Source organism: Erpetoichthys calabaricus, chromosome 12, assembly GCF_900747795.2.
Source record: "Erpetoichthys calabaricus chromosome 12, fErpCal1.3, whole genome shotgun sequence".
Taxonomy (NCBI): domain Eukaryota; kingdom Metazoa; phylum Chordata; class Cladistia; order Polypteriformes; family Polypteridae; genus Erpetoichthys; species Erpetoichthys calabaricus.
This window is the reverse complement of record NC_041405.2, coordinates 73,272,232-73,299,170: the sequence shown is the minus strand read 5'-3', so window position 1 is coordinate 73,299,170 and position 26,939 is coordinate 73,272,232. Positions and strand designations below refer to the sequence as shown.

Sequence of the window (26,939 nt, the reverse complement as noted above, 5' to 3'; positions counted from 1 at the left end):
ATCTACAGTATTGCTTAATGTAGCTAGAAACTGGCAAAACACTGAAGTGTGCTGTCATCTGCTTCTTGTTCTGCAAATTCACTTCGTAGATCACCACACTACATGACCTGTAAAGCACTTAAGGCAATGTCTGATATTATCTGTTTCAGGTTCAGATTAGAATTGTATTGTCACATGTAACACTGTAAAAGTCAGCATATATAAGAAAGTACAGTAGACTTGCTAAGCGTTATTGCTCCATAATACAACTGAATTTGAGAAATCCCAGAATGTGCATACTTTTTTGATATTTACATCTATGATTTTATTTTTCTAATAGACTCATTCTGTTTATCAGCGTCTAAAGTGAAAGGCAAATCTAGCAGCAATGAGTGCAAAGCTGGAAGAATAAAAATACATGAAGGGGATACCACTTGTAGAACGATGGCGGTCAGTTAACCTCACTGCCTGTTGTTGAATTAGTGGAATAATATTAGGCATGCACAGGAAGTAGTGTGCAGACATAATGGAAAATATTCAGACTTCACATTGAACACACCCCTGCCTATATATATATATGTATACACACACACACACACACACACACGCACGCACACGCACACACGTATACTGTAAATCTATCTATCTATCTACACACATAAATTATATATATTCGGATCTATCTATCTCTCTATCTATATGCACACAAATTATATATATTCGGATCTGTAGGGAGTGATCTTGATCATCCCCAAACCCCACAAAATGCCCAGACAACAGGTAAAGTCCAAACAAAAGGGGATTTACTGTTTGGGTAGGGTCAAATTATCAATGCGTAAACAGAAAGGGAAAAATTACTGTGTATATTGGAAAAATAGCCTCACTCTAACTTAATAAAGGCTTGCACCATGAATCGTCCTTCTTTTATGTTACTTCTTAACTCTTCTTTTGTCTTTGGCCTTCTTTCCAGTCCTATCTGTTGTAAGTGAGCCCTTGCTTTCTCTGGACACCTAATACCCAGCTCCAAGTTCATCTGGTTGTGCAACTGGAGGTTCTTTCAAAGGATGATCCAAGAGTACATCTGGAGTCACACCCAACTTCCCTTCATGTGGTTTAGTGTCATCCTTATTTGCTTGCCAGGCATGCTACTATCTCCTCAAAGAGTCAATTGTCCCTGCTTGTGGCCAGAGCACAGGTGCACCTTCCTGCTGTGTCTCAAAGCCCATATGGAGCCCTAGGCAGGGATGAGGGTGGGATGCTATGTCAGTGCCCGTCAGTGTACATAGAATGTAGTCAGTATTAGGCTTCAGCGAGGGTAGGGGCTTCCCCCTTTGTGTCTGGAGCATCCCTTCAATTACATAAATGGCTCCACTCTGTGTACATAACACAGATTTCACAGACCGTGCACCCCTTGGTATGCAGAGCACACACCACTTACCTTCATATACGGTGCCCCTAATAGATTGACCATCTTAGGCTGTAATTCAGAATTTTTGGGTGTGAGGCAGTTGCCATATTGCCCAACAGTATCTATATCCTCCACTATGTGTGTCTGTGACAGTGTGTCTGAGTGTCTAGTAGGACTTAAAACAGTTGATGTTGGAAGAACAACAGCTTTTACATATTTTAACCTAGCTCCAAATTATATCTATGGCCATTCATCTGGGCAGTGGTCTGTCACTACTCTGTATTTATGTGTATGTAAGAATTAATACACATGTTAATATTAATCATTTATTTAATGTAATGTAGATAGATAGATAGATAGATAGATAGATAGACAGACAGACAGACAGACAGACAGACAGACAGATAGATAGATAGATAGATAGATAGATAGATAGATAGATAGATAGATAGATAGATAGATAGACAGATAGATAGATAGATAGATAGATAGATAGATAGATAGATAGATAGATAGATAGATAGATAGATAGATAGATAGATAGATAGATAGATAGATAGATAGATAGATAGACACATTTTTTAAATATGTTCTCTACTCTCCAGAGCTAACACAAATTCCATTGCGGCCCCTCAGTCCAGTCCAGTGTGACAGTCTGATGCAGAAACCTAAGCTACTCCAGCACATTCAATAATATTTTGAAGCAAACCTAGTTACGTCAAGAGGAATCGCTCCATCACGGATGTTTATTTCTCGCATCCCCGTTTCAAAAGAATGCTGTGCTCAGTTTTATTTATTTATTTCCATGGAAGAGAGCTTGGTATTTCCTCAAGAATGTTCCTGAAGTCAGCACAAAAAGAATAAGGCAGTCATAGTTCTCTTGTTATAAAAACACCTATTCTCTTTCACATTTTGTCTTTTTCTATCTGTAATAGTTTAATCACATTTTATTAAGAATATTGTATATGTTGTAATATAGCACATTTAGACATGCTGTATTTGAACAAGACCATAGGTATTCTATCTATCTATCTATCTGTCTAAGTGGTTGAGGTACTTTAATGCTATGTCATTAAAAGTCTGCCAGCTCTAACACTATGTTGAGGTTCCAGGTGCCTATAGCTTAAGGTCTGATTAGCTAGTGAGCTTGTCACTGAGTGGCCCTACCTCCTATTCCCATAATCTATGAGAAAACCATGCATGCAGTGTTGTTCAAAGCTGTTTTGTTGGATGGAGTTTTCAATATACTGTGTAGCTTTTAGCTGTATTGGGTTTACTGAGCTATACATTATGTATTAAATGAATATGTTAAAGTCAGTAAAAAAGAGCAAGTGGTCAGGTTCCTGAAGAATATGCGTGTAATTCAATGCGAATGATTAAGACAAAATTTCTGAATAGCTTTTGTCACACACGTGCGCATGGGAGGCAGCTAAAGGGCTCGAGGGAAGACAGTTCTGAGGCATGCCGGGATGTGGCAGAGTGCACTGATTCTTTTTTTCCCTTGCCTGTAGACCATTCCCGGGAGATCTCACCTGGCTCCCATGACGTCACTTTCGGGACCGAGCCAATGGAAGGAGACCTTACCGGCTCCGGCCCCTGTGATGTCACCTCCAGGCTTGAACCAATGGCAGATGATCCTGAGCCAGACCCATATGACCTCACTTCCTGTATTCCCCTTTAAAAGTCTAACCATTTCCTCTATGTGTCAGTCTTGTTGTGGACTCTGTTGTATGCACATCAGTGCTCTATATTTTGCATTTTTTCGACTTTGCAGCCAGGATACCTCATTATACGGGTGGCTGCCCCAAACCTTTATCTGTGTGATGTCTCGTTATTGCGACACTCTGAAAAGAATAAACAGAAACAATAGACCTGATGTAGTTATTATACATAACATTAGTAGGTGGGCTGAAAATTGGTTAGCACTCAGTAATATCCAGCCAATGGAAGTTGATGTGGCCAAAATACAGACCAATGATGAAGGCAGCAATGGACACAGTTTGTGAGGAGTAATGGATGATATCTAGAGAGTCAACTAGCATCTGAGTGGAGCAGTACAACCTAAAAAGAATATCAAAATACTGCTGAGAACCTAAATAAATTATATTCTCATCATAGAAAACAATTTGCATTTAGCTAAAGAAAACAGACATAGAGCATTTAAAGATTGGAAATAGATGACAAGGTGTGATAAAATGCTGTTTCATCCAGATATTATTGTAAGCTGGTAGTAACCATTTAATGGTGCAGTTTGTGCTCTCATGACATTAATTTTGTTTTTTGTACAAAAGAAGACGGTAGCGGTCAGGAGCCGCTAAGATTCACACCGCCAACGAAGACGGTGATTTATTTATTTTAAAAGCAGAGATCCCAGGAACGTCCCCAGCCTTGGATCGACCCACACACTCTCACCACAGAGACAAATAAACACACTGGGAATGACAAACAATTATAAATATAATGACATGAATTGAGAAATGAAAACAGTAATACCACCCCTGACCCCTTCGGCGATATTACACATACACAAAACAAACACAAACACCACACAGCCAAGTCCATATATAAGAAACAGGTTGAAAGATGAATAGTGACCAAGTTATGTCCAGCGAATCTGTAAGTTGCAATGGAGAAGGGAAAATACAGTCCCACCGGTATTCACTGATGAGGTTGATGGTTGATGGTTGATTCGGGAGCGCTCCACTGTTCCGAAAAATCCAATAATCCAATACAGCTCTCAGCGAACAAGTAGACAGACAATCCAGTCCCCAACAAACGAATACAGTCCAAGACAAAAATGATCACAGTTCAAATAACAGCAGGAGAGACGACAAATAATAGCAACAATACAAACCAAAAACAAACTTTTTTTCCTCTTTGCCCTCTGCCCTCCTTTTATCTGCCTGTGGCTACCTTTGACCCCAGCAGGGACTGCTGGGAGATGCAGTTTTTAAGTAGCACTGCTACAAGGTGTGATAAAATGCTGTTTCATCCAGATATTATTGTAAGCTGGTAGTAACCATTTAATGGTGCAGTTTGTGCTCTCATGACATTAATTTTGTTTTTTGTACAAAAGAAGACCAATGTCATGGGATATATGAACATCACTGCCAAATAAAGTATCCTATAATTTTTTCAGTGTAGCCATCTGCATTTGGGCTTCTTTGGCAGAATAATGCTCAATGTTGAAAGACCAGGAAAATCATGGAGTACTCTTGGAAACATGAGATGGAACAGCCTGTTCATATCATCAATCCACCACCAGCTATTTTTCAGTAACTGTAGTACACATTGGATTCAACATGGTTGTGCATCCCTGTGCTTCTCTGTCGATAGCTTGATGAGTTTTTCTCCAATACATTTAGTCTGGTGTGAGGATAACTGGGCAAACAATTCACTGTTAGAGAGATGGTCACAAGAACTTGATCATTCTTTTTCCTTTTCTAATTCATATTGCTGACATGTGTTGATAGATATTTGATTAGGTCACCTGAGCATGTGTGCTGTGTTTGGTTATGAGTTATGAATTTAACAAACACTTGAGCGCAGAGCAGCCTACACTAATGGCTGAGACGTTAGGCTACATGCCCAACGTTGTGATTCATTCGGTGAGCCAAGTTTAGCCTCAGGCTCATTAAACCTGCTTGAATTGTATCTGAGGATTTTTTCTAGTGGTGCTAATGTCAATGGAAAGCGCTTTAAATGGCAGATTGTTTCAAAGAAGATATAAAATATAAGTGCAACCTCCTACTGAACTGCAGAATGTGTAAGGTGCCATGCCAACCACTATCCCAAAACAAAACCTTTATATTTATGAGATGGAATTTACTGATTCAATACACAATCATTTCATCCATCCATCCATCCATTTTCCAACCCGCTGAATCCGAACACAGGGTCACGGGGGTCTGCTGGAGCCAATCCCAGCCCCTAGGCATGTAAAACTTTCTTGTCATTTAGAATAAAATGATAAAAAATGCATGTGCTTATTTTTTATTTTTAAAAATGTTCAATCGTTTTTTAAGAAATCCTGACAAATTTGCTGTACAATTCAATCTCTGTCCTCCTGAGTCTCTAGTTTGAGAAGTTGACAATCCACAGACAGAAAATCATTTTTTGAACATGAAATGACTTCCAAATATTATGCCTCAGCCAGGGTTCCTTGCCTGGCTGAGGTTCAAATTAATGTTTTGTCTGTTGATTATGTGTATCTTTCTTTATTTTTGGTTTAATCTATGTATATAAGCTGTCTTTGATAAGTTTCATGAGTTTTGTACTTGGTCCCTCAAGAGATGAGGAACTGCCCTCCACCTTGTAAATCCAGAGGGTCTTCCACACCTTTTTTTTCGACAAGTCTATTAGAATTCTGTATGGGGACTTCCTTTTACTTGGATTGCCTTTGTTTCAGGCAATTCCATGTTGCCTTTGTGGTCCATGGAGCGTCACTGAGATTGGAATACATTTTTGTGAAAAATAAATCTGTCATTTTATAAAGATTCAATGCTTGTCCCTACTACTACCCGTGGTTTGACTATGATATTCCTCTTGTCAGAACAAAGAGGACGACAAAAAAGGTTTGGGGTAGCCACCCCATATATTGTGGTTTTCTCCTGAACAGGCAAAAAAACAAACACATCTTAACTGAGTTCAAGATGGAACTGATGTATAGGTGACAAAATGGTGGCTTTAAAGTTAGGCAGAGGAAACGAGGTCAACAGGACTGGAACCAGAAGTGACATTGTTGGGGTTGGAAAAGGAAGTCACATCATTGGGGACAGAACCGGAATTGATGTCATCAGGGCCAGGCGAGATTTCCTCTGACTGGTCTGGAGGAAAAAAAGAGAAAGGGTTAATGCACTCTGCCCTAACCTGGTCAAGCATTGGAATTACCCTCATTCAAGCTCTTTAGCTGCCTCCCATGCGCACGTGTGTGACACTTTCTACTGGGCATTTTTGGAAGTGTTTAAGACTTTAGCATGTGCTTTGAAACTCCTTAGTGCTTAGCATTCCTAGTTCACAACATATATGATATTTTGAGTTCTCCTCGAGTTAACTTGCCTTTATGTTAACATACTTGGCGAATAAATTACACTGGACAAGCAAGATTTTGCTTACTGGGTTGTTTTCGATGTCTCTTATGGATTTTGGACTGCTAATCACAAAAATCCCCATTTATGTTTTTCTCTCATGTGCTGTTTTGTTGCAATTGCCTATTTTTATGATTTCCTTCCATATTATGTGTGTACATTGTCAGAAATTCCACACAGAGCCATAGCAAGGTTTGGGTCAGTCACCTGTATAATTGGTATCCTGGCTGCAAAGTCGTGAATATGTTATACAGCACTGATGTGCACAAAGCTGAGTCCAAAACAGAACTGAGGGAATAGAGAAAAGGTGGAGGCTTTTAAAGGGGAAGACAGGAAGTGAGGTCAAAGTGGTCGGGCTCTTAAGGGTCTTCAGTCATAGGCTCGAGCCTGGACGTGACATCACAGGGGCCGGAGCCGGCAAGGTCTTCTTCCATAGACTCGGACCCAGAAGTGATGTCAAGAGGGCCAGGTGGAATCTCCATGACTGGTCTGCAGGAAAGGGAGAAAAAGAGTCAGTGCACTCTGCCACATCTCAGTCTGATTCAGAATTGCCCTTATTCAAGCCCTTTAGCTGCCCTCCATTCGCATGTGTGTGACAACATATACAGTACAACAACTACAACTGGAACATCTGGTGATCTAAAAGATCAGTGCTGCTAGGAATGTAGATCAGATATACCAACCACTGTTGTGAGTGGAAAAGCCATGTGAAAGAGTCTCAGTACATTAAAAACAACTGGCTGCTCCATAAACCTTTTGTTCCTTGGCAGAAAAATGTGCCTCATAAACTTGTTGACCCAACAAAGATATTTTTGTGTTCTCTTCATATAAAACTTGCACTCATACAAAAGTTCATGAAAGAAAGGAACAAGGAAGGTTAAGGGTTTAAATATTTATAACAAATGTTTCCACAATTAACTGATGCCATGATTAAGGAATGCATTTTTAGTGGTCCACAAATCAGACACGTCATCAATGAGAAGTGGTTCGAAGATCTGCGAGTGTGTCTAGAGGAAACCGCATAAAAAGCGTTCCAGGATGTTGTTGAGAATTTTCATGGCAACTACTGAGCACCAAACTACATCCAGCTGGTTGATAACGTGCTTCAAGAATGTAAAACTATGAAGTGCAACATGTCACAAAGGGTTCATTTTCAGAATTCACAATTGGACATCTTCCCTAGTAATCTTGGTGCAGTCAGTGATGAACGTAGTGAATGGGTTTCACAAGAACATTGCACTGATGGAAAAGCAGTATCAGGGCAAGGGGAATCCATCAATGCTGGCCAACTATTATTAGACATTGAAATGAGGAGCACCAGGTGCTGATTGCAAAGAAAAATCAGCTGGATATATTTTTTTTAGCTCAACTGATGTAAGTGGCAGCACCATTAAATGATTATTCAACAAAAATTTATTTTGTGTTTCTTCAGATTTAGTCAGTCTGAAATTATATTTGTGTTCAACCTGATGCTCTCAATCTTAATTATCAAACATTTTATTGGAAGCAAACCTTTTGAAAAGATTTGTTGTGCAGTGTTAACTATCTTTGGCCTGCTTAACAACAGTGGTGTTATTAGGTTGTCTCCCACACTGGTGTGGGCATTTATACTGTATATGTAGGGAGGGAAACTAAATGCCAATATAGATTAAAAGTTTACTCATTTGTCACTTGATGGGCAGATGACCCCTTTGGGTGGGCCAATGACTTTTGTGGTCCCACCCATACCCATGTTTTAACTTAACACTTATTCTGGTTTTGGGTTCAATTTGAGAATTCCCTTACTGGCCAAACAAAAATAACAGAAAATATGCCAGGGGAAAATAAATGACATCCATTGCTTTAATCATTAGAAAACGAAAGACCTGTGCAGGTATGGAGCAGTCTGCTGTATGCACACTCAACCACAGCCACTAGATGGCACATGCATGCACTTACTAATTTTTTCATGCACCTCACTTCTCACTATGAAAGATCTGCGTGCAGCAAACACCGCTGCTCAACAACATTGCGCTAATGACACAGTTGAAGAGATACAACGTTGAAACGAGGCAAACGCCACAGCTCAGCAATGTGCAAGTGAAACACCTCAGCAAAGGAAGCCAAGGCTTCAACTTTTCACTAAAAACTGGAGGCATTTTCTCGAGACAAAGAGCAATAGGACTCATATGCCAATGATATGGCTATGGTATGGTATCGCTAGTGTCTTCTTATGAAAGCCAGTGGGGCAGCAAGCAAAGGTAGGTCCATGTCCTCTGCACTGGGTAATTCTTAAGAGTTAGCTGACGCCTCTCCAAATTCACAAATAGTCTTCAGGTTGTTTTTATGTCCCAAAGACCACATGCAGCTAGTTGGTCATATCTAGGATTTCTTTAAAGAAGCACATTGAACTCCAGGAGTACTTTGTAATAATATAGAGTTTATCAGGGTTTCTGTAGACACTAAAATTCAAAATGCATATGCCACTCAGAATAAAATAGTTCTTGAATGTGTCCATCAACTTTTTGGACCCACTGTTTTAACCTTCAGTGTCACAGAAAGTTTTTCTGCAAGTGCACTGGATGTAGGACAGGTTTTAGCCCTGAATGGGTCAGCAGCCCATAGTCACTCTGCTTTATTCCGTCTGGAGTCATCGGGCAATTTAGAATTGCATTGCTTTAGTTCATTGATCTGTTTTCTGTATCCCTTGGGTCATAGGAGACCAAAGCCCATCTCTTTAGTATCAAGCAGCAAGGCAGGAATCAACCCTAGATCCAGTCCTTCATGGCGAACAGTCTTATACTCTACAAGTGAATTTAAAGTCACTGATTAACTTAACCTGAGATGTCTTTGAAATGAGGCAGGAAGCAGGGTTTATTTAGCAAAAATCTTTGCCCCACACAAGCACTTACTATTCCAGGATTTAAGCGTGAGTCCTGAGAGTTGTTTGGAAGTGCATTATCACCGTGCCACCTAGTCAGCTTTGTACAAGTATAAAAAAAGAAAAAGAACAGCTGTGTATTTCAAGATTTTGTGCTTGCCATTGGAAGCACAATTTAAAGTGGTGTTTGTTTTCTTTAAGTCCAGCCTCATGTTTATGACTGTCTCAATTCCTCATGCACTAAAAGCCCATGTCCAGGAGGAAGCACTCTGGATTCTTTTTGCTCAGCATGAAAGACCTAATTGTAACCATCTACATGTTCAACACTTTGCTGTTTCATTGTAAATTATGTCTTTTACATTGTTTCATCTTTATTATTTTAGTACATAGCACAGTGAAAGCCATCCTGATGCACTTCACATACAATAAGCAGAACAACACAATGTGGAAAACCGAGCTCTGAAATGACTGGCTGAGGGTCACACCTTGAGGTTTTAAATCAGTTTGTAAAGTCAACAGGGCCCACTGCTCATGGCTTAGGTGGGGGTTGGGCAGGGCGGGGAGACGATTGCTGTCCTTGGCAATTTCTCAGCACTGTCACCCAGTCTGAAGATTTCTGTGACCCCTTTTAGCCTCTCCCATATGATAATTTGTCAAATCACCTCTTTACAGCATGCCAACAACTTCCCACCCACCCCTCTGACTTTTTGGGCCATAATTTAAGGACCTGTCAGTAAGATGGTTGGGAGGTCTGGTTGTTCTATTAACAAAGTGGCCAGCCTCACAAATATGCGAATGTTTCTGTATGTTTGTCCAAAACAAACCCTGCTTTGCTTCATTTGCCTTATACAAACAAATTTTTTCTTTTGACTTTAATTCTATTGTGCTTGATGCAGAAGCTGAAAACAGAACTAGACTTTCAAAACAGGACGAGAGCACCGAGTAAATCTTGATTCCTCATTTAGATAGTGCCTATATAATCAAAGGGTTTTATCCCAGTGTTTATTGAAAGAATTTAGGGTATCCGCCTGCACACCATGATCTAGATAGATAGATAGATAGATAGATAGATAGATAGATAGATAGATAGATAGATAGATAGATAGATAGATAGATAGATAGATAGATAGATAGATAGATAGATAGATAGATAGATAGATAGATAGATAGATACTTTATTAATCCCAATGGGAAATTCACATTCTTCAGCAGCAGCATACTGATACAATAAATAATATTAAATTAAAGAATGATAATAATGCAGGTGAAAAAAAAAAACAGACAATAACTATGTATAATGTTAAATATTAACGTTTACCACTAATGATGTGCTGATTTTCCTTCACCTCTGATCCCTGAATGAGCCAAAAGGAAGCATATTAACAGTCATAAGAGATTAATACTAGTCTAGGTACATCCCTGGGCAGCTGGGGTGACTAACAATAATGCCTCCAAACTAAAACGATACAGTAATTAGTTCTATCCATTACAGTTGGTCAATCTGATAATGAGCTAACAAGTCTCTACAGAAGGCAAGAGTGTGCTCAGAACTTAAAAAGGCAGCAGCAGACTTGTCACCCGGCTCCAGTTTGTCTGCACGGGTGTCAGGTTTCCTCACTCACTGCTTCATAAATTCAACCATCAGGAGACCCCTTCCACTGATTCAGATCTGCTTCTTTGTCTATTGGATAGGCCAAATAGCTTTCTGCTTATTTTTGATACTTATTTTTGGCAGTAGCCAGTCCTGGTGTTGTCTCTGCAGCTTTTGTATGTTCCTCAGTTGTATGTACTGCTTTTTGATCTGGTACTCTAATTTGGCTCAGTGCGAGTGTGCCTTATGATGAACACCTCCAAGGTTGTTTCCTAACTTATGCAAGATGCTGCTGAGTTAGACTCCAGACCCTACAACTTTGAATTAGACAAAATAGATATTAGAGAATGATGGATGGACAGAGTCAGTGAAATAAACATTTAAGAGTGGAAGAGTGGCACGGTGGTACAGCATTCTGTGTTTAAATCTTGTGCACAGTCATTGTCTGTGTGGAGTCCGTCTTTCTCCCCTGTGTTTGTGCAGCTCTTTCTTCTGTTACTCTGGTTTTCTTTCCACATGACCAAAGATGAGCAGACTAAGCTGACTGATAACTAAACTGACCCTAGTGTATGATGGGACCCTGCAATGGAATGGCACCCTGTCCAGGGCTAGTGCCTGATTTGAACCTGATGATGCTAGTAATGGCATCAGGTCCTCACAATCCTGTATTGGAACCAAGATGTTCTTAAAGAAAGGGTTAATTGATTTCTGATAGTGAATGGCACAGTAGTTAGTCCTCTTGCCTCAACATATTTGGAATCTGTGTTCAGTTCCTAGCATTTGCACTCTTACATATTCTCTCCTTTTCCAACTGGAATGTCTACTCCAGTTTCCAAAATTACTATTATTATTATTGTTTAATTAATTTAAATAGTTTCTGTTTCTTTAGTAGTGCTATGAAGTGTGTACTTCACTTATTTAAGAATTCTAATCAGTTTTTTGCATTTTAGCATGGACATTTGTGTGAGTGCCCTGTGATGGACTATCATTCAGTCCAGGCAGTCCTAATTTCCTGGGACTCTGTTGGTATTAGTGTATTAAGAAAGTAGAGGGAAGGATGTTTCTGTTTCAGATGTAAAGGTTTTGCAGTGTGTGGTTATGGTGTCCTTATGTTTTCCAAGATATTCTAAAAATGTTCAGTGTTATCTTTCCATTTAAACCAGCTTACTCTGGTCAGATTAGCTTAATGGTCATGAGGAGCATAAGATAGGAGACTACCTTGAACGGGTCACATGATGTCATACAATTTTTAAGCAAATAGACCAATGAACCATGTGCGAGTTGTGAGAGAAGAACAGTCCTCAGGCCCACCAAGGACAGAAAAATACAAAGTCCATACAGATTCAGAGCATGAAGCAGAAATGTTTCCAAATTTGCCACTGCACCATTCAATATCTGCCCTTATGTTTGATTAGGGAATTCAAGTAAATGTGAAACAACAAAGAAGTCAAAATGCTGATGGGCACTTATATGTAATGAAATGAGTAAAACTCATGCACAGACACCTTAAGAGCTGTGAGAATGCATATCCATACAATAAATGTCTTTTAATACTATAACATACACTGGCCCGTGTTTTCAAATTGTCACTCTGCACATAAAAGCAGAATTAAAGCTGAGATTGTAATTACATGTAGGAAATGGCTAGTAATTAAGTTGGAATGAAATAAGCAGCCACAGTCTCCCCACAAATCTAAGGCTAAGAAGCAGAAATATTGTGTAGTAGACAATTAGTGGCCTCTGGTTAAAGACAGATGAATGTCTCTTGAAAGGTGGACATCTACTGAATGTTTGCACTTGTTTTTATTTTAACTCTCTGAGGTACAGTACATTGAGCAAGTCCAAATCCAGCATCTCTTTCCACAGGTATACTTGTTCTACATGAAAACTTCACAACTTAATTTTTGAAAACTTTAAAAGTGAAACAGACCAACAGGTTTACCTTCCTTACTTTTCTAGTCTGTTGTGTATGTTTACTGCAATTCTTGACAAAATGGCAAGTGGATGGAGTTGCTGACCATTTTCCTCATCATTTTAACAGAGGTGTTAATATTTTAAAGACTGTTCTAATGTTAGAATTTTGGTAGTATGTCATTTTTATCTGCAGGTATAAATTAATGTGTTACAGTGAAAACTGTGAAAGTTGCAATATACTTTAAAGCAAAAAGGAATAATGTATAATAATTTCATTATACTGATGTATAATAATAAACTTCTTTCCATTTTGCACACATGCAAAGTTCTTGATCATCAGTCCACTTAATTACTTTTATAAGTCACATAAATTGCTGTGTGATGATGTAAACTTTTAAGGACACTGTATAGAAACTTTATAGAGATAAAACTTACTTTGTTATATAAAAACATTTTTTTAGGTTCAAGGTTCAGATTCTGAGTGTAATTTTACTCCTGCTGTAAAATTTGAAAGACATTGTGTAAGAAACGTTGGCTACAGAAGTGCACGTTTTCATTGGCTTATCCAATTCTAGAAAATGATGTGGTGTCAGTTACTGTTCTACAAATTTCATATTGTGAAGGGCGCTATATGACACATGAGGCTTAATTCTTGGCACACTGCTGCTGCCTCCTCCTAGCTGAGTGCCTATGTAAAGTTTGCATGCTTTCACCATGTCTTTGTAGTTTTTTTTCTCTTAGTATTACAGTTTTCATCCCATACACATGCCTCCTAGGTTGGCAGATGACTCTAAAATTTCTCATTAATACTTATTTTATGGGCATGGGTGAGTGTGCCCAGTGATGCTGTACATTGACAAAACATCCAACATTAGTTTGTACTCATGTTACCTTTCCTGTCTGTCTACGTGGTCAGGGTGATACAGGGGAACTTCTCTTTCAGCGCAGTCCAGTAGTGTGGAGCTCCAGGGCCAGAGCGCCCTGCTCCGGGGTAAAACCCTGTTCCTGAGTTCCTTCGTCCTTTAGTTTACAGCAGGGAGCGACACACAATGCTTAAATACTCCAAAAACTTAACTTTTATTATTAACAGATCTTTCTGATCAACAGACAACATAACAAGCAACCAAAAAAAAAACCTAACGACTAACTAATATATATACTGTACTTGTACATTGAACTCTCCACCCCTCAAACACTGGTGACTCCGCCCACATCCCATGTCCATTATGATCTGGTGTTGGGCTCTCAGTTTACACTCTCATCCCGACACTCAGCATCCAGTGCCTCTTGCTACCTAAACCGGATTAGTGGTGATTATTTTTACATGGTGGTCTGGATTGGTTGAACCTCCCGGGAGGTTTTATAAGACCTGCCGGTAACTCTAAAACGTTTCACCAGGGAATGGCTTCCCTGGCAGGGGAATACTGGGGCATTGACCCCCCTACTGCGGTACACCCTTTTATAGGGCATTGAGAGTTGTCTTTGTTTTTGTATTTACAATCAAACTTTTTTGAAAAGCACTTTATGAAACTGCAGACTTCCTCAGACTGTTCTGGTTAAGAATTCTGCTCACTTTTGCATTTGTTTTTATACAGGAATTACAGGTACTGTACGTTTAATTTGAGGCACTGCTAATGTCCATCTGTTTACGTCTGTATTTCATAAACAGTTTAACACCACTGAGCACCATTACAAACTAAGCAATACAGTCAGTTCTCTAGTTCTTTCAGTGCTCTCCGGTTTAAACATTTTTAAAGACATCATCACCGTCCCACCCTCGCCACCAGCGCGGGGGGTATAAGTCCAAGAGGATAGGCTTTTCTCGATCGTGGCTGGACAGCAGCCCGCCCCTCCGCCCCTCTGTCCCTGCCTCCTGCCTCCTCCCCGTGGCGCCGGGCCAGCGCCGGAGCGAGCGGGTGAGGAGCAGGCGAGCGCCTTTTAGAAAGTTAGCAGCGGCTGCCAGTATGCGATCTGTAATTGCGTCGGCATGCTGGCTTTGTGCGCTCTGCGTGTGGCCACTTGGAGGATCAGAGCTGGCAGACGGCTGACTCTTTGCACCGCTCCGGGGGTAATGGTGCTGGGGTGTGAACATCGCAAAAAGATGAAGCAGACGGTGTAGAGGGCGATACGGGATTACTTGCACCTTGCTACGCAGACCATGGCTGGATTTTATAGTTGTTTGCGGGGTAAAAAGTAAGTCGAGCTTTTCTTTATTTAATTAGAAAGCTTGGGGGCGATCAATGGACTTGAATACTGTATTCGGTTTAATTTCAGTTGAGTTGTTACCATGTATGATCTGTGCTTTGTGTTGAAGAAATGAAGGTACTGAATTAAATCGTGCAAAGCAACACACGTTACATTTGATGGTGCCTTTCACAGTGGTCAAAAAAGGTTTCTATAGAACAGTTTTAACTACATTTCCACTCTGATGTTATAAACCCACCATCCTCCCAATTTGTTTCGCTTCATTCGGCTTCACTGATTCATTCTTCACGAGACATCGGGCAATAGAGATAGTCAACTTAAGTCATAAAACTTCGATGGTAAAGTTCTTGAAATGAATGAAAAGGGTTGAGCAGTAAAGTCGAAGCAGAGTATATTTGTCAATGGATTGGTATTGACTAGGGTTAAGGTGGTGTTAGATTTTAAATGCAGTGGCGAATTGGTGGGTCTCCTTTATTTTTGATCTTATTGTAAAAACTCCTGGAATCTCATGTGGAAGAAAGTTTGTGGTTTAAAGGTCCTTCTTAAAGATCCAGATCTATGCTTTGAGGAGTTGGATCTGATCCCAGCAATAAGCAATGCAGCACCTTCCCATCAAAATGTCAGTCTATTGCAGTGCACTAATAATACAAGAAAATGGTTACTGTGAATGCATTAATTAATCATCATTATACTACTGCAGAAGTGATCTCACTGAATAAGTAAGTGTCCCAGAGAGTGGTTACCACACACTGACCCTCACTTAGATAGTGTTTGGATGCTGATCACTTTGTGGCACTATACAGTATTTTTATTGTTCAACTGTTTTGTTTTTTTAAGCTACCCCTGAACTCTTGTTTTATTTGGGTGTGCTAGTTTTATTGCAGTTTAAAGATATTTTAGTGAGAAGGGTTAGCAATGCCTACAAGTACTGCAGCAAGAGTTAACTTTTTTCTAATCAAAAGCCTCAGGGCTGATCTTGATAACAACAGTGGTCAATAATGACTCCTTGGTTTGTTAGCTTTGCAGCAGAGGGAGAAGTTCGATTCACATGCCCTTTGGCATTTACTGTGTTCTGCAGCTCATACCAATGGAGCCCTTTTAATATTAAAAAAGGCAGAGAAAGCCTAACGGGACCATTAAGCAAGTATTTGCTTTCTTTACAATGCACTTCTGCCCCAACACAAGAGTCAGGTTTCATTTCAGACTTGGCCATTTTTTTAGGCCTTCAGGGGAATTTATTAATTTTCATAATTTAAGCTGTAAGTTATGTGAAATTTTAGAATATTTTATTTTTAATCATCTGGTTTCCATCAGGTTATACTTTTTTAAGTAGAATGATAAGGCAATGAAGTGGTTAAGAAATTTTTGAAAAGCTTTTTAAAGGTTAGGATACCCTTCAGTGCCTCATCAGTCTCTTTTCAAGCGGCCTTTTATATTAACATATAAACAGATTACACACAAGGGATAGAATCCTTCACTGCATCTGAGGCTCTCGGCTAGTAAGATGTGAAACAAGAGTTTTGTGTATCTCTCTCATTTAAAATACGGTACTCACCAAAAGGACTGGTGGCCAGGTGCACTTTTGAGAATGTTGTAGAGAAAATGAGCAATCTCTTCTAGTTAAGCGCCTGGAAACAATCAGTCTTTTTATTCATTTTTTTTTCATTTGAATAGAATTCACTGCAGTTTTTGAACCAAAGCCTGATTTTTAATTAGATTTTACTTGCTAAAACCAAGGTCCCCAACTGTCCTTAACAGCAGTTGGCATCATCATTCAATTGAGTATCTTCAGTTGAGTTCTCAGAACTCATAACACAATCAAGTTAGTTATTCCCACTCTCGAGGTTAGAAATTAGCAAGATGGGCTGCGGACACCTTGGGTGAGAGTTTTAGATCCAAATTCTGCATCCCAGTAGATCCAGTTAAACCAGTCAGACCACAGACTGCTTTCCACATATTTTATTAACCAAGCAGAGCCCATTGAAAAGGCTAGGAAAGATAATTCCTATTTCATTTGTTCTCTTCTTCCAAGAGTGGATAAAGTGAAATCCAAATTTTCTGATCTTGTCCTCACATTTTATTTTTTAATAATTTTGCACTTTTTTATTCTTATAACACATAGATTATATTTTTCTTGGTACTTTTATCCCCATGTAACATTTTTTTTAGTATTTTCTTTGAAAAGATGGATCACACAAGTGGCAGTTTGCTTTCCCTGTCTTGCTGGTTCACTGTGTGAAGCTATAAGTTCTAGGGGTTTCTTTCTGCCACTTAATACACTAATGAATGTTAATGCAAGGCAAAATGGTGGTATAGTGGGTAGCACGGCTTGTGAAGCCAGTGTCCTGAGTCTGAGTCCCATGCACAGTTGCTGTCTGTGTTGGTATTCCTCCTACACCCTTAAGGACGTGCATAATAGGTTAGTTGGCAACTCTAAATTGGAAGTGGTGTGCATTATCGTGGGTGTGTGCAAGTGTATGCCCCACAGTGGATTCTGGCCCCATTCAGGCTTGTTTCCTGCCTTGTGCTTATTGCTGCCAAAGCAGGCTCTGGCTGCCATGATGTTAAACTGCATTAAGTTGGCCTGAGAATCCATGCATCTATGCATGATACTGCTTTATAACACACTGAATATTGATTTTGATGACTCACAAACTAGCCGAAGGAAGTCACTTATTTTTAAGCCAGTTCAGTTCACTGCTTCTTCTCAGATGCCTTGTTTATATTGGACTGCTGCTTCCAGCACTGAGAATATTGTGTAAGAGAAGCTGAATTGCCAGCATATTTCCTTGCTAGTTTATCGAGCAATTGGCTCCTAAAATAAATATCCTGTAGCTGTAGCAAGACGCCTTGCAGCAGGGTGGCTTTTGTCTGATAAGCTAACGAGATGTAAGGCACACATGCCATAAAAGGGAGAATAAAGTCAGACAGGATTTTTCATCCTGAGTGTCTTATGTTTGACTGATATCAGTTTTTTTTTCTGCTTTTCCTTCTCAAAGCTGTTGTTTGACTTCATTGCAGTTGAGAGTGTTGGAGTTATTGTAGGTCGTCTGTAAAAGCTCCTGGTAAAAAGAAGTCTGACTGACTGTCAGTGCTGTTAGTAAACCTGGAAAACGTGCTGAGTTGATACACCAATGACAACAACATTTGAAGATGTGAGTTCCAAAATCTGCTAATTACACCTTTTGGTAAAATCTAGTGAACACGTGATTGTGACTTTTCATGCAGTTGGTCATGCGCCGAAAATATGTTTGAGCTTCAAAACCTGCTAATTGCAACAGTGTAGCGCTATAGTTTTAGGGATTTAGTTTCAAAATCTGCTTACGAACCCAGATTTTCCTATTTATCTCCAAAATTTATCTTTTGTACTTAGCTGATTTTGGAACTGAGCTCTTCATTTATTTCTATCGCACATTTTCACACAAATGATGTAGCTCAAAGTGTTTAACAAGATGTCAAAGAAGTAGTTATATGCAAAGAAAAACAAATTGAAAATTAGCTAAGAATAATAATGCATATATAGTTTACAAAAAATATATAATACACACTTACATAAGATGGATATATAATTAAGAGAAACAGAGTCTTTAAATATAGAATTTTTTTAAGTCTGTAAATGTTGGTTACAGGTTGAGTATCTCTAGTCTGAAATTCTAAAATCGGAAATGCTCCAACATCTGAAATTTTGTGAGCGCCGACATGATGTCACAAATGGAAAATTCCACACCAGGGTTCTCTTTTATAAAGCTTTGCCTGGATTTGAGCGTGAAAATATGCATACACCACAAAGTGGATGTGAATATTATAGGCACGGATTCAAAACAGTTATTCATTTAGAGCAAGATGGAGGGGGGGGGGGGGGGGGCCCCATTGAAGCTTACAGTGCCACGAAGCAACGACACGCAATTGAAGATCTGGAGTTTGAGGGTTTCCGTGAAGGATTAAGCTCTGGTAAGCAATGAAACACAACCAATGAGCTTTGTCCCCTGTAAAGTGACAGTTCAAAAGTGCTGCTCGGCACTATTAAAATTGCAAATGACTTGTGCGTTAATGGAATGTCATCGATTATGGTTAACAAAAGCAAATTTATTCTCCCTGGGTATCCTTATTACAATGTGAGTTCCCTAAATTGCTCTGATTACGTTAGGAAAACTGAACACTGCTGCAAATTGTCTTTTTATGTTAGCAAAAACATGTTATGTTTTATGTATGTACACCCACACCATATGAAAACTGAATGTAGCACTTTGCCAGTCAGTTAATGACTTCCAGCACAGCGGGCATGATGGAGTGAAGGTTGGCTGAGATATATGTGGTCGGCCAGTTCTCTGAGACACGTGGCTGATATTAACTTGACAAAAAAATGAAACAGTTTTTCAATGCAAATATGCATTGGCCCTCTATAATGGGAACTACAGTAAAGTCTATGCAACATAGTCATCACTTTTTAAGTTTAATATGTTTTTCACATCAATGCACATTATCATAACGATTCAGTGATATGAAGTAGTATATGCGTGAGTTGTCATTTAGATGGTTTTCTCACTTCATCAAGGGTGTCTCCAAGATATTTCATTATGTATATGAAGATAGTCCAAAATCCAAAATATTTCTGGTCCCACGCATTTCAATTAAGAGATATTCAACCTTAATTCCTTGAATATGACTAAAGCACTATGGCTATGTGATCAATGGTGCTATCTTTCTAATCTGCTTTAAAATGTCTAAATTAACACATGCTATGGAGTAGTTCAAATCCAATGTTGACTTTTATTGATATTGAAAAGCGAAGTCCTCTAGGATTGATCCTGTGGAGTGTTATAGGGATCAAATGAGCTGATATATAATATCCTAGTTAAGCCTGCACCACACATAACGCATGCTGATTCTAGAGTCCTGTATTGCAGAGGTGTCAACTAATTACAAAGAATTACTCAGGGCAGGGTGCATTCACCTCCCTCTGCACGCTGCTCCACAGGCCTTCTATTTTGAAGATACTGGCTGTACATTTATCTAAGCCACTGCTAGCTTTTAGTTTCAGGATTAGCCAAATACCTCCTGACAAACTACTTTTTAAGTATAAACTTTGTTTTTTTCTACTAATTTCCCTTGCAACAATGTCTGTATGAATGAAAATTATGCTTTGTACTTCCACCTAGCTACAGTAAATGAAATTAATAATAATAAATTAAAAAGTATTGGTGTACAAAACAAGCAGGAATGCCCTGTACTGTATGCATTGCATTACATAAACGAAAATAAAAAATGAAAGGAGTTGTAAATGATTAATCTATCTTTTAGGCTGAGAAATAATGGAGGTGGTATTTTGGAAAGTCTCTTGCTTCTTCCACAATTTATTGTTGTGATTACCACTAACTACTGACTAGCTGTTACTCATTGACAATAGCAGCCAAGCTGACTTATGTTTACATGTACATTTATTTTCTTGGCAGATGCTTTTATCCAAAGCGACTTATAAAAGAGGTAAACCTAACTGAGTAATATTAAGCTAGGGCCTGTTTGTTCAGCAAGTGCAATAAGACAGGTAACAAAAGTTGATTACCTCATGTGAAGAGATGTAATAGCTAATCATTTACAATCATAAACTTAATGCAAATAAAGTTTTCTGCACTGGTGCTCACTCCAGTAAGCTCACATGCCTAATGCATTTGCTTGTACAGAGCCAGCGCTACATTAATTCATAAATTGAGGCATAATGCAAGATGCAATGGCAATAATGCCTACTAAACAGTAGTAGGCAAACACATGGAATGTATGTTGTAGCTGATTAATATGGAGATACCGGATATGCATACTTATCTACCAGTAAAACTCTCACGTTGATTGTTACAAGGAACTGGACATACTTAGTTAGTTAGTTAGTTAGTTAGTTAGATAGATAGATAGATAGATAGATAGATAGATAGATAGATAGATAGATAGATAGATAGATAGATAGATAGATAGATAGATAGATAGATAGATAGATAGATAGATAGATAGATAGATAGATAGATAGATAGATAGATAGATAGATAGAATTTTAAATAAAAATTGTTATGACATAAACCAAGAGACACAAGTATTGTCGCTGTCAGGAAGAAAAGTGAAACAATGAAAAAAAGTATGGGAAACCTAATGAAGAAAAATTAAAAAATATTCTTCAAAGCCAACTTGCATATGCAGAAGGTGTCTTCAGTTAAATACTTATTCTTCTTTTCTTCCTAGAGGCCCAGTTGTCTGCAGCTTTCCCATAATCAAAGTCCCCAGGATCTGGGCCCTCCAAGGAGATCAGCACAAGATTATTTAGCGTGCTTTGATTCATGCGATTTCTCAAACATGTCTTGATCCTTTTAAGGGCAGAAAACCCCCTTTCACATTCAGTCCACCTCCCCATACAATTTGCTTGTGAACTCCACTCCGCCTCGTCTCCGCTATTAGCTTGTTCAGCATCGAGTGATCGGCAACATCCCGCCCTGTATCTCTTCCCTGTATCATACATATATTTGATATTTGTACAGATATTTGTACAGATATACTGGCCACTTATCAGATATTACTACATTGTACACAGAATTCGAGGTCAGTTGAAAAAAACGAGTAAAACTGTACAACATATTTTAGACATGGTGAAATCTTTCTCAATTAATTATCAAATGTATAAATTTAGTTAATTAGCAATCTCTTTAGCCTAAAATGTATGACATTTCCTTACACATAAAAAACAAAAGTATTGAATTTCCTGATTTACGCAAAGATATTTTTTCCTTTTAGAATACACTGTCTGTAATTTAGCTCAAGTCAGATTATAAAGTACAACTTTTTATTACTGCGGGCCACACATCAATCTACTGAACTTGGACTTAGTACTCCCACCTGCCAGGGCATAAACATTAGATTTAGACCTTTATTATGAATGACATATTACATGCTGTTCTTCCAGCAGAAAATTGCCATGTGAGCACAAAAGACAGTGAGTTCCACAAATAATAATCTAGAAAAGCCTTTTGAAATATATAGTAAATGATAACTTGTGCTGGGTAGTAGGCAACACGGTTCAGATATTAACAGCGGCAAGCAGTTAGATAGATAGATAGATAGATAGATAGATAGATAGATAGATAGATAGATAGATAGATAGATAGATAGATAGATAGATAGATAGATAGATAGATAGATAGATAGATAGATAGATAGATAGATAGATAGATAGATAGATAGATAGATAGATAGATAGATAGATAGATAGATAGATAGATAGATAGATAGATAGATAGATAGATAGATAGATAGATAGATAGATAGATAGATAGATAGATAGATAGATAGATAGATAGATAGATAGATAGATAGATAGATAGATAGATAGATAGATAGATAGATAGATAGATACTTTATTAATCCCAATGGGAAATTCACATTCTTCAGCAGCAGCATACTGATACAATAAATAATATTAAATTAAAGAATGATAATAATACAGGTGAAAAAAAAAACAGACAATAACTATGTATAATGTTAAATATTAACGTTTACCCCCCCTGGTGGAATTAAAGAGTCGCATAGTTTGGGGGAGGAACGATCTCCTCAATCTGTCTGTGGAGCAGGACAGTGACAGCAGTCTGTCGCTGAAGCTGCTCTTCTGTCTGGAGATGACATTATTTAGTGGATGCAGTGGATTCTCCATAATTGATAGGAGCCTGCTGAGCGCCCTTCGCTCTGCCACAGATGTTAAACTGTCCAGCTCCATGCCAACAATAGAGCCTGCCTTCCTCACCAGTTTGTCCAGGCGTGAGGCGTCTTTCCTCTTAATGCTGCCTCCCCAGCACACCACTGCGTAGAAGAGGGCGCTCGCCACAACTGTTTGATAGAACATCTGCAGCATCTTATTGCAGATGTTGAAGTAAGCCAGCCTTCTAAGGAAGTATAACCGGCTTTGTCCTTTCTTGCACAGCGCATCAGTATTGGCAGTCCAGTCTAATTTATCATCCAGCTGCACTCCCAGATATTTATAGGTCTGCACCATCTGCACACAGTCACCTTTGATGATCACTGGGTCTATGAGGGGTCTGGGCCTCCTAAAATCCACCACCAGCTCCTTGGTTTTGCTGGTGTTCAGGTGTAGGTGGTTTATGTCGGACCATTTAACAAAGTCATTGATTAGGTCCCTATACTCCTCCTCCAGCCCATTCCTGATACAGCCCACGATAGCAGTGTCATCAGCGAACTTTTGCACATGGCAGGACTCCGAGTTGTATTGGAAGTCCGATGTATATAGGCTGAACAGGACCGGAGAAAGTACAGTCCCTTGTGGCGCTCCTGTGTTGCTGACCACAATGTCAGACGTGCAGTTCCCAAGACGCACATACTGAGGTCTGTCTTTAAGATAGTCCACGATCCATGCCACTAGGTATGAATCTAATCCCATCTCTGTCAGCTTGTCCCTAAGGAGCAGAGGTTGGATTGTGTTGAAGGCGCTAGAGAAGTCTAGAAACATAATTCTTACAGCACCACTGCCTCTGTCCAAGTGAGAGAGGGATCGGTGTAGCATATAGATGATGGCATCTTCCGCTCCCACCTTCTCCTGATATGCAAACTGCAGAGGGTCAAGGGCGTGTTGAACCTGTGGCCTAAGGTGGTGAAGCAGCAGCCTCTCCATGGTCTTCATCACATGTGATGTCAGAGCAACAGGCCGAAAGTCATTCAGCTCACTAGGACGTGATACCTTTGGGACTGGGGTGATACAAGATGTTTTCCAAAGCCTCAGGACTCTCCCCTGTTCCAGGCTCAGGTTGAAGATGCGCTGTAGAGGACCCCCCAGCTCCGATGCACAGACCTTCAGCAGTCGTGGCGATACTCCATCTGGACCCGCTGCTTTGCTGGCACGAAGTCTCCTCAGCTCTCTGCTCACTTGCGCTGTTGTTATTATGGGTGGGGATGTTTTTCCTATGCTGGTATCAGCAGAAGGATGTGTGGAGGGTGCAGTACTCCGAGGTGAGAGTGAGAGTGGGTTAGGGTGGTCAAACCTGTTAAAAAAGTTGTTCATTTGGTTTGCTCTCTTCACGTCTCTCTCAATGGTGGTACCCCGCTTCGAGCTGCAGCCAGTGATGATCTTCATCCCATCCCACACTTCCTTCATGCTGTTATTCTGCAACTTCTGCTCCAGCTTTCTCCTGTACTGCTCCTTCGCCACCCTGAGTTGGACTCGGAGTTCCTTCTGCACGCGCTTGAGCTCATGCTGATCACCGTCTTTAAAAGCCCTTTTCTTCTGATTCAAAAGGCCCTTGATGTCACTTGTAATCCATGGCTTGTTGTTAGCATAGCAGCGTACTGTTCTTACTGGAACTACAATGTCCATACAGAAGTTGATGTAATCAGTAGTGCAGTCAACAACTTCCTCAATGTTCTCATTATGAGATCCCTGCAGGATATCCCAGTCTGTAGTTCCAAAAAGTTCTCTCAGAGTATTCTCAGCCTCCGGGGTCCACTTCCTGAATGATCGTGTGGTTACAGGTAGGACTCTAACTTTTGGTTTATAGTGAGGCTGAAGCTGAACCAGGTTATGATCTCCTTTCCCAAGCGCAGGCAGCGGGGTGGCGCTGTATGCGTCTTTAACGTTTGCATACAGTAAATCAATAGTCTTATTTCCCCGGGTGTTACAGTCCACATACTGGGAGAATGCAGGCAATGTTTTGTCCAGCGTCACATGGTTAAAGTCTCCAGCGATTAGCACAAGCGCCTCAGGGTGCTGCGTTTGTAACTTAGCAACAGCGGAATGGATGATGTCACTCGCTGACTCCTTGTCTGCCCAAGGAGGAATATACACGATGACAACAATGACTTGTCCAAACTCTCTGGGCAAATAGTAGGGACGTAAACTTACGGCCAACAGTTCGATATCCCTGCAGCAAGTGGAGATTTTGACGTTAACATGTCCAGAGTGACACCACCGTGTATTAACATAGAGAGCGAGTCCTCCTCCTTTGTGCTTACCACAGGTACTTGCATCTCTGTCCGCTCTAACTGTGCTAAACCCGGGTAGCTCCACGTTGGCATCTGGGATGGTGTTATTTAGCCACGTTTCGCAGAAACACAACAAACTGCATTCTCTGTAGGTCCTTACATTTTTCACCAGCGCAGCCAGTTCGTCGATCTTATTTGAGATTGAGTTTACATTCCCCAGAATCACAGAAGGCACCGAAGGCTTGAAACGCCACTTTCTCGCAAGCCGCTTCTTTTTTAGCTTAGTGCCAGCTCTGCTGCCACGATACCGCCTTCTTACCTCGTCAGGTAAATATGGAACCACACCGGCACTGGCATTTGTTCTCAGCGCCCGAAGTTGAGTACTTGAATAGGCGAGTCTCGGCGTGTTAAAATCCATGCCCACGTTGTAAAAGTAAGTGTGTCCAGGGAAGGAATCCACATAAAATAAAGTGGTAGGAGTGATCAATAAATAAAAATAGAAAAATAAAAGTAGAAAAGTACACATACATATACAGTCATACACGGAGCTGCTGAAAAGGCTGCCACTCACGGCGGCGCCGGATGCATGTAATGAGGCACCTTCTGTTTAATTGTTTTGCTGAGAGACCTTATGTATATTTATCCTTGTTTAAAAATGAGTTAACACCATTCATTTTGCAACACTTTTAGTCTGCTTCTCCTGGCTAGGATTATGGTGGCAACACATTGAGTTGGTCAGGCAAGACTACTCCAACCATAGCAACAGTCGCCTGCTTCTACTGGGATATCTCTTGGTACTGCCTTTCCAACTGGGAAATATAGTTTCACCCTCAGCATATTTTTGTTCTGTTCCTGTTGAGTTGTACCCAGGGTTCATCCCTATCACATGCTTCTTCACCCATTGGAGCAACAACCACCCCAAGATCCTCCCAAACTGAGCATGTTATCCTGGCTTGTGAAAAGAGCTTAGCAACCCAAAGTGGCAAACCTCAAATCAGTTGCAAAATTAATTTAAGTAACAAAAAAAAAAAACATCAAAAAGCACACATGTGAATCAATTCTTGACTCACACTGCTTGTCGTTTGTAAGAGACTCTTCTGTCCAAAGACCAATCCGAGGCAACACTTGTTCATATTTATTGAAAATTGCAGGAGGTGGAAGAAAGAAGAGCAACCAGATGGCTGTGAAATGGAAGAGCATTTGAAACCCTGCCACACCACTACCCACTGCTGCTGAAATGTAGCACAGATATTCCTATTACGATAGTTTGAGAAAGGAGAAAATGCCAATTATATTTGGTTTGCTTGCTTTTGCCAGTTCAGTCAAGGTACTCGTTGGCTAGAAATTTCGCATACCCTCAGAATCATTTGTAAAGTTATTACCAAAAAGCTGCTAAAGAATGGATGTACTGTACAACATATGGACTAGGGGCTACAACTGCCCGAGGAGGAATTTTTCCCACCTGCAAGCAGCAGATAAGCCCTATCCAATATTTTCAGAACATTTTAATAAGTACGTATTTCTGATTATAGAGGCTGTCTATTGAATTGAATATTCAGCTCTATCGTTAGTCTGTTTTTACCTAACAGCATCAGAGCAGTTCTGTTGAAGATTTGCTGTAATGGACTGCCAGTGCTAGGTTATTTTGTGCCCTGGGCCAAGCTTATTAGTGCACCAACTGACTGTTTGGTAGCTAACCCATGCAGCTGGATTCCCCCCACCTCCCTTACGATCTGTGCCCTAGGCGAGTGCCTGATTTGCCTTAATGGTGGTGCCGGCACCTGGTGTCATCTGATGTCTATTGCTGGATTTGCCTTTTGCTGTGATTGGGTGCAGTGATGATCAGTTTAAACAGAGTGGAGGGCTTAGGCCTCCTTCCAGTGCCATGCATTCATCCATTCTTTGAGGCTCCATTTATTCATCACTGTATCC

The 26,939-nt window shown here is 39.9% G+C and overlaps 1 protein-coding gene across 4 annotated transcripts in view; it reads left to right on the top strand.

Annotated features, from left to right (window-relative positions):
* Positions 1 to 26,939, top strand: part of zgc:66433 (uncharacterized protein LOC321250 homolog) — a 196,382-nt gene that overhangs the window by 29,890 nt on the left and 139,553 nt on the right. For 2 of the 4 annotated variants that reach the window (XM_028815707.2, XM_051935187.1), the window contains exon 1: positions 14,758 to 15,032. The exons of 1 other annotated variant lie outside the window; for it this stretch is intronic. In XM_028815707.2, the coding sequence (XP_028671540.2) occupies positions 14,998 to 15,032 (35 nt within the window). In that variant the 5' untranslated portion in view covers positions 14,758 to 14,997. Of the gene's footprint in view, positions 1 to 14,757; positions 15,033 to 26,939 lie in introns of those variants that run through there. One more of the 4 variants, XM_028815704.2, reaches the window with a different exon arrangement.